The sequence below is a fragment of the Phyllostomus discolor genome, chromosome 5 (assembly GCF_004126475.2).
Source record: "Phyllostomus discolor isolate MPI-MPIP mPhyDis1 chromosome 5, mPhyDis1.pri.v3, whole genome shotgun sequence".
Lineage (NCBI taxonomy): Eukaryota > Metazoa > Chordata > Mammalia > Chiroptera > Phyllostomidae > Phyllostomus > Phyllostomus discolor.
In genome coordinates, this window is record NC_040907.2 from 55,414,342 (window position 1) to 55,427,136 (window position 12,795).

Below are 12,795 nucleotides of genomic sequence, written 5' to 3' on the forward strand. Positions count from 1 at the left end.
CCCCTAAATTGTAATTCATATGTGCAGTAGTGAGATTTAAAATTGTAAAGCCATCTGGTCAAAAGTTAAAAAGGTTGACTAAATTTTAATTATCAATCATTTTTTAAAAGTTCCCATAATATTTTCACCAGTCTACCATTTGTCAGTGTCAAAGAAATGATGCAGTTTTCTGAGTTTGCCCTGAATTTTCAGGTTAGGTAAGAAGAATAAATATGTTACAGAAATGTGAACACTCTGGATAATTTCATTTTCATCAGAATTCTCAATTATCCAGGTCATGGCTTCTTAAAAGGGACAACCTCATTTTTGGTGGGTCAGTGCTAATTCTCCTTATAAAAGTACATGAATTTAAGAACAGGTTACCATTTAAAATAAATTAGTTTAATTGAACAAGAAAGTGCTTTATAGCTTGGAAACATTTCTTCATCTTCCTTCTTAATTAATAGTTTGGGATATTTCTGCTTATTTTGGGCTGTATATTTTATGTATTTTTGGTTGATGTACTTTGAGAAATTAATCCTAAGGACAAGGATGTGTTAAGTACTTTATAGTAATAATCATTTCATGATGTATGAGGTCTGTCCAGAAGGTATCCAGCCATGTTATATGAAAAAATACAGACAGTTATTGAAGAAGACACAAGATACAAGAAACACTGTACATAGGACAATGACCCCTCAGTCCCCTTCAAAGTAGGCACAGTGGAACCTCACACAGTTCTCCCAGTCGCTATCAGCTGCCCCATAATATTTTCCTGAATCTTATTGATGGTATGGAATCTCTTCTTTTTCAAAGGTGATTTTAGTTTTGGGAAAAGCCAGAAGTTGCAGGGTGCTAAATCTGGGCTGTAGAGGGGCTGACTCACCTGGCTGATTTGATGTTTTGCCAAAAAACTCTGCACAAGATGTGATGCATGAGTGGGCGCATTGTCGTGATGAAGTTGCCAATCACCAGTTGCCCATAGCTATAGCTTTCTGAATGTCTCAATAGTTTCTGCATAAGAATGTTCAAGCTTAACACAAAATTGGATTCAGATTTGTTGCTCTGCTTGTTCAGTCATTTTGAAAGTGACAACCACACAGTACACATGTTCACTCAATGGCATCTACTGCCTCCACTGACTAGTACAGTGAAGTCATCATTGTTCACACATGAGCATTGCAGTTCACTCTCCTTGGCTGCCAGGTTACATCAGTGTCATACAAACCATTCTTGTTATAGTAACAACAGCTGGACTGTTTTCTGACAGACCTTGTATATGTATATAATGAAAGCGTCACATTGTATATCTTAAACTAAAAGTGTTATCTATCAATAGTATCTCAATAAAGCTGGAATAATAAAACTAGGAAGAAAACTTTTTAGAAAACTTAAGCAGCATGCTCCTTGCACAAACATCAAAATAAATACACAATAGCAGCCATTCAGGATTCTCTAATATATGCCAATATTTCTACAAGAAGGGTGTCTATTACTCCCATTTTTGAAAGAGTAAAGTAAGGCACAGAGAAATTAACTTCCCTATGTTAACATTAGGCAAAACTGAGATTCAAATGTATGTCTTTCTGACTCCAAAAATGTCATTCTTTCCACTATAGTGTGCCTGTCTCACAATTTTTAATGGAATACTGATTTTCCTTTGGAATTTCATTCTATTTCATTTAGAAGAAAAATAAATGAGACAGTTTTCCGATAGTTTCAATCCTTCAGACACTTCAAACTGCTGATTGTGTCCCCCTTTGAACTGCTCTTTCTGTCCCCACTTCCCAGTATAATTTCTGAATGTCCTTGGGCTCGGTCTCCAAGCTTCTGTGCTGAGCTCCCCTGTGCCCTGTCATTGGACTTTGGGATCTGGCCCTGCTCCATGCTCTTGCATTTGGCTCTGAAACTTCAGACTTTCCTTTTTTTTTCTTCCCTGAGCCAATCTCTTCACCAAGGACTGGAACCTGAAAATCCCTCTTCACAGACCGAAGTCTGAAGCCAGCTTCACCCACTTCCTATTCTCAAAAATTCCAGCCTAGGTCAAAGCTCCAAGTCTCAAGTTCTATATGAAAAAAGAATTTGTAGGAATAAAGAATTGAACAGTGATAATTTCATGTAAATCCTTATGAATTGTGGTGAAATATGACAAAAAATAGAATCACCTACCTCTAGACTACTTGTGAATAAATACAAGGGAAGACACAAAAAAATCTCAGAATTTATTCACAAAAAATTGCATATTTATTCTTACATGTTTAAACTTCACTTATATTCAAAGTTCTCTCCACCTGAAGCAATTCACCTGTTGAGTCTTTTTTTAAAGTAACTTTTTTTTTAGATTTTATTTACTTATTTTTAGAGAGAGAAGGGAGGGAGAAAGAGAGAGAGAGAGAGAAACATCAATGTGTGGCTGCTGGGGGCCGTGGTCTATAACCCAGGCTTTTGCCCTGACTGGGAATCGAAACTACAATGCTTTGGTTCACAGCCCGTGCTCAATCCACTGAGCTATGCCAGCCAGGACCACCTGTTGAGTCTTTATTCCATCATTCAAAAGTTTTTTAACTGGCCCATTTTGATGCCATTTAGTGCTTCAGTTTGTTTTTTTTTTCAACTCTTTCTAAAATATTTCCCTTTGAGAACATTGTTAATCCAGGGAAACAAACAAACAAAAAAGTCTCTCAGGGCAAGACTGGGTGAATAGGGAGGGTGGGGCATGGAGGTTATGCCATTTTTGTTCAAAAACTGCTGAACATTCAGAGTGGTGTGGACAGGTGCACTCTAAATCACCCATCATGAAGTGGGCAAGTGCCCTGAAATTTTTACTGAAGCCAAATGCAGCCTCTTACAACAATGCCAGCTGGTACACTGGTACGGATGGGTTCCTAGAACTCTCACTTAGTGGGGAAAGCCTATGTTACAAGGGGCCTGCCCTCCAGAAGGTAATTCGTGTTTTGGGGGGGGGTCCCCTTCATAATAACTGCTGTTATGGTTTATACCACTATTTGTCTGGTTTTCTGTTACTTGTAATTGAACATATTCCTAATTGATAGCATCACCTTGCTGCCCAAGGACAGCAAAACTCCATAAAGATCAAAGACTTTGGATACCTTTCATAAACACTCACTATTCAGGTTTCTTCAAGAACTCAAATGAATTTCTGGAAGACAGGTAAGTGCTTAATATGGTAGCTTGGTGACTAGCAATAGAGGGCATTCAGTACACATTAAATGAACCAATGAGCAAAAATGTAGTCTTGGGACATCTGTCTCACTAAGATAGGAGACATAGGTCAGCAATTACTGAGCTAAGTTCAGGTCATTGCCCTGAAGATGCAGCGAGGAGCAAAATGTGTAGAGAGATGTGGCCATCCCCTGCCAAAGGCTTTGCAGGGTATAAGGGAAACATAAAGACAACTGAAGTAACAGGAAGGAAGGGCCTACACGGTGCCTACTGGTGTGTCTTTTAAAACAATGTGTCTTAGAAACACCTTTTCAAGCAATGTTCCTTCACTAACATAGCTTTAAAAATAGGAAGAATCCAGGGGAAAATGGAAAAGAAAGAAAATGACAAAAATGCTATGATGTTATGGATGGTAGGATTTCAAGTTTATTTTCCTCTTTGTCTTTTTTTTGCTTAAAATAGAAAATTTTCAAAGTATAGATAAGTAATAGGAGGAAAATAGAAGAACACTTGTATCCATAGTACCCAGAGATTTGAGATCCTTTCCAAGTCTATTATTCTAATTTATAGAAATTATTTTTATTTGAATCTAAACAACACAAACAATATTATTATAAATATCTTGAAGCAAGCTATGAAGACAAACAAGTCCTTAATATGAAAGCCACATAATATTCACAAATATATAATATTACAATCCATGGCATATAGAGAATGCCAAATTAACTGCTACTATAAAACAATGATTCAATTCAACTGAAATTCCTTAGTTTTTAATGCTGTTTCATACTACTATGTGCAATTTATATAGCCTGTTTAGTTCCCTGCTGTTTCTTCCCTTGATTCAATATTTTGCCCTAAGAAGTCTCATTAATTTATAAGTGTTACTATTAGAAGAAAATACTAAGCCACCAAAAAATGGAGCACCAGTTCAAAACATTCAGTTTTCTACCCCAACTAGTGTCTCACACTGAGAGATGGGGAGTAATTTGATTACTAATCAGACTTAGCAAAAGAAAAGTTCAATACTTACTAGTAGAGATCATTGACTTACTATCTTAATTACTTCTCCTCACTAGTCCTTTAATTATATTCTGTTTGCTTTGATTTTTATCTCCCTTTTGAACTTTTGGCTTCCAATCTCCACTCCCCATGACCATCATATTTTTAAATCATTTATTTTCAATGACTCTACATTTCCCATAAAGACCATTTTCAGCTTTTGCAGGACCAAGTAATAAAGAGCACCAGCAGTTGCGAATGGGCTGTACTAATGTGCTAGGGCTGCCCTAACGACATATCACAGACTGGGTAGCTTAAACAACAGAAATGTATCATCTCATAGGTCTGGAGGCTAGAAGTCCAGAATTAAGGTGTCAGCAGGATTAGTTTCTTCTGAAGGAAGGATCTGTTCCAGGCATTTCTCTTTGGTTTCCAGATGGCCGTCTTCCTCTATGATCACAGTGGTCTTCTCTCTCTGTGTATGCGTGTCCTAATCTCCTCTTCTTTTAAGGACACCAGTCATATTAGGGCCCAGCCCACTGACCCCATTTAACCTTAACTACCCTTTAAAGACCTCCAAATAGAGTCATCTTTGAGGTACTGGGAGTTAGGGCTTTAACATACGAACTGGAGTGAGGGGTGGTGGCGCAATTCAGCCTGTATCATAGGTATAACCAGAAATGTGACCAATTAAAGTATGTGGCATGGATTTACACAGAAGGAACAAAGTACATGATCCCTGAGTAGAAGGAAACCCAAGCTGCCACACTTTGATTCTTAATTATCTGATCTGGCAAACAGAAAAGAGTAATTGGTGATCTATCAAAAAGAGGAACAGGTGGCTTCAGGATCTTACCACATTCATGTACATAGTAGCTAGGATGGATGAATAGAGGTTACTGAAGCTCTCCAATGAAAGTCCCCAGAGCATGGGGAAGAATAAGAAATTACACTTCATAGTAATCTGCCCACACGCCAAACAGAGTTAACTACCCGAAAGAGATAGGGAACCAAGACTGAGAGTGAAAGGAGACCTGGAACAAAACAAGAAATTGTTGAGAAATCCAGAGTCCTACATCTACACTTTAAAATGTTCTTTACTTTTAAAGTATCTTTCTTATATGTTTGTGTGGTGTTTGTATCTTCTTATGTTTCACTATGAAAGCAATGGCTTGACAACAATTCTCAAACCCTAATAATACCTGAGATCAAATTTTGATAAAGGTGATTTTTCAAGCTGCATCTGTTGCACTTGTCACATTGTTTGTCTTTTTTTCTCCAGAGCCTAGATGTATTTTCTGATATAACAACATGCAGCCGTGTTGTTGTCAATATTGTTGTTCCCTAATTGGGACCTTTGCAAGAAGAGGCTGACTTAGAGCCTGTGGCTAGTGAAAGAACAAAGTCGCTCCTGCTCAGCGGGAAGCCGGGGGGGGATAATGGAGTCCTGGTGAACATCTGGGTTGATTTTTCAGTCAGTGCAAGATACAAATATACCACATAGTCAAAAATGTCTTTAAAAATCATTAATTTATTTGTAGTGACACATTATTTGTAGTGTCACAGGTTTTACTTTGAATGTGACTCAATTAATTGTCCTCTTTATCCTTTTTTCTTTTTTAAATATAAATCATACTCATATCACTTGAGATGTCCAGTTTAGGGAAAAGTGAAGATATTTGCCAACCAATATGAATATTGAATCCTAGATTTTTTCTTTTTTACAAATTTTACCTTCACTTTATTTGACAGCTTATTTTTAAATGACGGACATAATGAAATCATTCCAAAGAACACACCATTTTCAACTATTTGTATGGAGAAGTGAGTAAGCTATTGGAGGGAAAGATCGAATAATCCAATCTGCGCACAACTTCTGTTGGTCTACACTAAAACTACTAACATTTAAAATTTAATTGCAATATTATCTCCCAGAATCTAAGGTTTTCAGTGAAAATTATATCAATGAAAACATAAAGTCTCAAAAATACATAAACCCCAGGTTGATTATTTGAGGCTGATTTTTTAATTGAAAACTGAGTCAGAGAAGTTTTAATTTCTCATCCCCTGAAGAAACATCATGTAGTTACTTACAACTAAAATAGGTTGGGGGAGTTTCCACTGCCCCTCCCAGTTAGAGGCGCCTTGACAACCTCAGCAGGCGTCAAGGACCATGAAGGAGAAAGACGGAAACCAATAGGAGGGAAAATTCCGGGGGTCTCTTCCTAAGGATGAAATACACGCATGCAAATAAAATATCTCAATGGACAAACAAGAAAAAAAGCAAACATGGGGGAGAAGAATGATACCACAGTAGACTGTATCTGACGGCACCTGTTCTCCAGACCGGATGCTCACTAAGTGGGACAGGCGAACGCCTGGGCTCCCCAAAGTCTTTCCTAAGGGAACCCAGGCAAGGACACTTTTAAGGGAATCAGTTTTCAGACCCCCAAGTTTCCTCCACATGCTCCTAAAATGTTCTACCTGAAAAATGTACTTCCAGCCATGATGACCTCTCCCTTCCTTCTATCTTTCTGTTTTTACAATAGAAAGGCACACATCTCACCATCTGGTGTCTTGTTAGGGTGCACTGAACTTAGAAAAACACCTGACAAACAAGAGGACAATCTGAAGCACTGCATAGATGTTGATACGACAAATCACTTTCATGACTGGGCAACAAGCAGGACTGCAACCCTTGTTTCCAATCCTTCGCTTTCTAAACAACTGAAGGAGGACCTAAGTGCCATTTGAAAGATCACTGAAAACGTTTTTGGAGACAAATCACTGTGTGGGTTTTGGCTTGTAACTCCGAAGGAATTCAAAGATTTGAGTGGCATTGTATAACAAATTTGTTTTCATTTCCATCTGCTTATATGAACAGGTTTGATATTCAAAGGGTTAAGAGAAGACACCCCAAATATAAAAACAAAGGAGCAGAATCTCAACAAAATGTTAAGGGGAGAAGTAAAAAAAGATGACTCCATTCAATTTACTTCATTGAACCAGAAACAATTTACTCCTTGAAATCAAGTTGCCAGTATTTAACAGGAGTTTGAATAGGAACTATTCAATTTGAATTTGAGTATTTCATGACTTCAAGTTTGAAGTGCTGTGTGACACACTGTAGTGGTGGGTGTGAGTGGTGAGCACAGACTAGAGTGCTGCTACACACGTTCAGAGCACTACACCATGTGCTAATGAGAAAGGCAGAGACAAAGTGCAATGGACACTCCTATTGCAAATAACATGGTGGATCTGCAATTATTTTGTCACTTCTGGATGTACATCTTCATTATCTAAAAATTGACAATTTTACTTACAGCAGTTGGTACTTTGCTTTTGATGAAGGGCTGAGTTATCAGGGAGCACTAAGGCTATGTTGATGCCACAGTTCAGTATATTGTCACTACAGAAACCCTTCTGCACATTAAAAAAGTATAAATTAATAAGTCTACACAAAAAATGCTTCTAAACCTTGGCATAATCTTTCCAAACATACAACATCTTGTGAGCTTTTATGTTGTCATAAATGATAATATTCCCCATTCTTCTCATTCCTCAAAGCAAATTTACAGATGAATGTGACTATCTCTACTTAAAAGAGCCAAGGATTCAGACATGAACCTTTCAAGGAGCCAAAAGTGCCATATCATTTTATTGCCATGAATGGCTGAAGGTAAAAAATTGCCATTGAATCTCTAGAACTAGTGTATAACCCACAAACAAATAGCAACTTGGGGTGAGACTTAGCAAACCAAAGAGAATACTGATTGAAATTCTCCACTCTAAAACAATTTCACTGGAGATGACAATGCCAGAAATGGTGTTTTATACTTGACTTTCCCCCAGTTACAATGCAGCTCAGATTCAAAGTCTTTGTAATAATCTGTGACAGAAGTTTTTAAGACTATTTTTATTTACTCCAAACTCCATCTGAACAAAGTCAGCACAGGCCCTTTGCAACTTTTTATGTCGTGTTTCATTCTGTAATTAAGTAAGCAGTGGAACTCAGAAGGAAGCCCCATGAGAAAGCATCAGGACATCGCTTATTGATTGGTGGGATTTTAGGGATTTTAAAATTTCTGTTCTATTGTACAACTGCACTTTATTACCACTTTATCCTTCAAGTGTAATAAGTACAAACTGCTGCAGTAATGATGGAAAAGCTTTCTCAGCTTTAATGAAACCTTTTATTTGCTACTGAAACTTTTATTATTTCCAAATGATAGCACAGGCAAGAAAAATAATCACTACTTATACTGAGGGAAAACTTCAGCAATTTGAATAATTTTGTCCTTGGGTGAATTTTAAGGCATTTAGAGTTCTTATGTTTATTATTGTCATTTATTTTTGATGAACCAAAAACAAAATATATACATGAACATATACACACTACAACAAAATTATTTTCTAATAATATATTAAAATGCTAGATATTTATGTGCAGCTGCCACCTGCACGATGTCAGTCTGATGTGGGTAAGAATTTCTGTATATTTAGGGCTCCCACAAATCTCAGCTCTTGACCATGACAGGCAATGAAGTTGAATGGCTCTGCTTGCAGGCTCTGAAGCTGGAACACCTGGCTTTGCATTCCAGCCCTCAACCCTCCTTCCTGTGAGCTCTGTAAAACGTTCCCAGTCCTCCCTTTCCTTATGTGTGGAAAGAAGGGTGACTGGAACCTGCCTCGTGGAGTGGATGCGAAGATTAAATGAGGAATTTCATGTGAAACGTTAGACTGGAGCCTGACGCACAGTAAACACTTGATGGATGTTTGGCTCTGATATGGTTTCCATACGTGAATACATCCACTTCTAGACGATACCATTCACTCAACAAACATTTGCTGAGCTTTACTTTATGCAGAACATTTGTTCTTGGTGAAGGGGGTGCAGAGATTAATGAGACATAGTGCCTACTCTCCAGGAGCTTCCAGTTGTAGTGCAAAACCATGGTTGCGATCCTGATACCTTTCTTGAAGAGTACTAGGAAGCATACTCTTCCACCAGATCGCAAAGTTTCCTTTTCCCCATATGCTTGCAACTAATGGAGCTTCAGGAAAATTTCACTTCCGTTTCTGAAATCTCAATCATGCACAATTTCATAAGCAGCTACAGATTTTTCCACATTTTAAAATAGACGATTAAATGGTCTAATCAGATTCTAGCTTAGCCAAAAACTTGAAAAACATAGCAAGACAACCATGACTGACACCTTCATTCTCCCAAATGGGGCCATACTGCGAACAGCAGCTGCAGAAAAACAGTGCCAATGACACCCTACGCGGCCCACCGCTAACTAAAACCGCATAGGAGGTCAGCATCAAAGCGTTACAGTACCTCAATTCAAGTTGGGATCAAATAAGAACCTTGTTTAGTCACAACTACATCACTTTCCAGAAAGTTCTGAAACTGACTTTCAACATGGTGCCTGATATGCCTTTAGTTTTTTCAAACATTTTTGTTCATGTCACGACACTCAGAGAAGTCATTACAAAATAAAATCATTTAAGTGTGACTATAAACCCGAAGCACAGAGACTAGTGCGGTATTTCAGACACCACAAACCCCAAAAGATCTTAAATAAGTTGTTCTCTGCTAAACTGCTGCTGTTGAAAATGTGCAATAAATCCAATTAAAAAAAAGAAAACATCTTCGAATTAGTTGCAAGATAGACTAGGATATTATCTACTCACTAGATGTATCATAATAAAAAAACTATGTAATATGCATGGCATTGTTTAATTTAGAAAGGAATTGGATATTCACTCTTCCAGTAAGAAGACCAAGATTATCTGAGGGAGTTGGATGGGGGTGGGGGGAAAATAGCCAATATGGCTGTGTTAACTTTCTAGAATGGATTGAGTAATTGCCAAAAATATCTTCTGAGGAGCCACCCTGCCCAAAGCAAGGGGAGATCGCCGGTAAACATAAAAGCACACAACTACTTCGTTTCTCCTTCCTTTCCCGTGTCATACCACCTTCCCTGATCAAAAGACTACGGATGGCCCCTTGTGTTTCTTTGAGGACTGGGCAGATAAGAACTCAGAGGTAAGGGGCACCCCTCACAACGCAGCACCCGTTAACTTGAACTTAACTCAACGCCTCCTCTGTGTGCAGGACGCCGCAGTGAGAATTTTATCTCGATCCCGAATCTCCGAACGAATGTGAACTTTGGTGACCGCTACTTTTGCATCGAAACACACGTGTTCCACACCACAGGATCCTCTGGGTCCCAGCTAACATCCCTGCTTCATGTGTGCATTTCTCACATCCATCTTTTCATCCTTCCAGAGTGCAAATTTCAAAAAGGGTGAACGTTGGCGAAAAGAAGAGAGGAAGGGGAGGGAGGACCGCAAAGCCCAGGATTTCTGCCATCCTTCTGCAACCCAGAATCCCTATTATTTTACTCCTCGAGCCCATCCCCCCTGTCGCTCTCCCTTTTGCCCCTTCGTTCTGCGGCAGGAGGGAGGAGGAGGGGCCTCTGGCTGAAGCCGCCACCTGCCGCGGCGTGGAAAAGCTCCAGCTGACACTTACCCAGAGGGGTGAGAGTGGCTCATTTTTGCAGGATCTTTTTTGGACCCCGCGGCAGGTGCGGAGGGTGGGTGCGTGGGGCCCCGCGCACGCTGGCACCGCGACAGCCGCTCGCGGGTGGCTCCGCACTGCGGTCGCCCGTTCGCGGGGCAGCTGGGCTGTGCTGCCACCGCCCCTGCGCCCGAGCTACTCGCAGCCTCCCGAGCCCCCACCCACTGGCCGTATCCACAGCCTCCCGGTTGCTAAGGGAGGGGGAAGGCAAGCGCCAAGGTGCCGGAGAAGCCAAGGCGCTGCTGGAACTGAGCCGGGGGAAGCTGGAAGTGAAGCTCAGCTTCTAGCCCTTTTTCTGGGCCCCGGTGTAGGAGGGGACCCAGGCTCCTGCTCTGTTGCCCAGGGAGCGGGTTCCTCATCACCTGTACTCCGAAAACAGACACACACAACCGGTTTAGGCGGGTGTGTTTCCTGCTAGGCCCTGGGGAAAGGCTAAGGGGTGGCTGAAGCTACCAGTAAGAAGAGCAGGGAGCAGCTACAGTGTGATGCGTTGGTTCCCAATTGTAAAACAGACTTTAGATTGCAAGTTCAAGGGTAGGAGAGAAGTCTTTTCAATCTGCTCTGGGTTTTTATTTTGTTTCTGCATCTGCAAGGCGCTGGTAATTGGTTCATTTCCTCCTTGTAAAATTCCCATTTTGCTCCTAGCTGATGTCCCCACTCCCAGCAGGCAGGGCCCACAGTTCTGATGCTCAGAAGGTGGGGAAGAGGCTCAATAAAGCATCTCCCTAAATAAAGCCTGCTGGAGTTGTAGTTGCATTTGAATCCAGTACACAGAATGCAAGGCTTTAATGAAGAAGCCTGTATTTGAATGAGAGAGCCTTAGTATGGGGGAATTTTAAATCATTGGATTCACATGACTTATTCCTAGTCTTGTTCTTGCTTTGTTGGGATTTTGCTGGGCGACTTGATCTCTGACCTCAGGTTCCTCATGTAGAAATGACAGGTCGGACACATGGATCTCTAGTCTAACTCAGCCACACTTACAAGTGGGAAGGGTGTCACCTCGTTAATGGCTTTCAGCTTTCCCACATATCAGAAAGGCCCACAGAACATGTCAGAGTCCAGTCTTTGCGTGACAGTCAAGGCCTTTCATCATCTGTCCCCAGCATCTTTCATCCGCCTCACTTGTGACCACTGGCCCCCACCCGCCCCCGCTACCCTAAACTCTCACAAAACCAATCTTGTGCCATCCCTCTAATGGGGGTACACTCCCACCTCTGACTACAGGACAAACTTCTCTTCATCCTTCAGCACAGCATAAGCACCACCTTCCTTGAAGTCCCCAAGTCTGTTGATGACTCCCACCTCTGGGGCCCACACTGCCTGGACGTGCCTCAGTTTCACACTCATCCCCTGGTACTGCACGTAATGGTCGACCGATGCCTTTTTTATTTGAACATGAGCTCCTCCATTTTATGTTCCTGTATTCTTAGAAGGAAACAGCACTTCAATAAGCATTTGAAGTGTAATGAAGGGAAAAAATTGTTAATGTCTTCAAAATGGTAGAATTTTTATTGAGTACTTTACTAAGTGCTCTCCTCAGCCTTTCAGTGAGCCCTTACTAAGTGTCCATTATTTCATTTAACCACATCTCTACTGTAGGAGGTAGCGCTTCTCCATTTCTTACCTATCCGAACTAAGACACAGAGAAGTTAATTATTTTGCCTGAAGTCTATAAAAGCTGCTAGGTGGAAAAACCAGAATCCAAGTCCAACTGTGTCTGAGTCTAAAGCCTATAAGTGTTTTTAACAACGACAAACTCCTTTTCCTACAACTCCCATGAATTGCCGCAGAAGGCAAATTTTCTATACTATCAGAGTTTTCTGATCTGAACTACCAGAGTCACCCCAGTATCCCAGTGTGTGTGGGAGGGCGGGGAGGGGGAATATGTTGGTGGGGGACAGGGTTGGGGGGGTCCTAGCTCAATAGTTCAGATTCCAAGGCTGGTTTGGGGACCAGATGTCTACAGCTAGAGAGAGGCAGAGGTTGTCAAAGAAGGAAGATGTGAGATGTAAAAGTGGCATCTTAAGCTTAAACAAGGAAGC

The 12,795-nt window shown here is 40.6% G+C and overlaps 1 protein-coding gene across 1 annotated transcript in view; it reads right to left on the bottom strand.

Moving 5' to 3' along the window:
- ERICH3 (glutamate rich 3) overlaps positions 1–11,361 on the bottom strand; it is a 113,852-nt gene extending 102,491 nt beyond the window's left edge. Inside the window, exon 1 of the mRNA XM_028513390.2 lies at positions 10,703–11,361. Within this exon, the coding sequence (XP_028369191.2) occupies positions 10,703–10,725 (23 nt within the window). The 5' untranslated portion in view covers positions 10,726–11,361. The remainder of the gene's footprint in view (positions 1–10,702) is intronic.
- Positions 11,362–12,795: the final 1,434 nt, after the last annotated feature.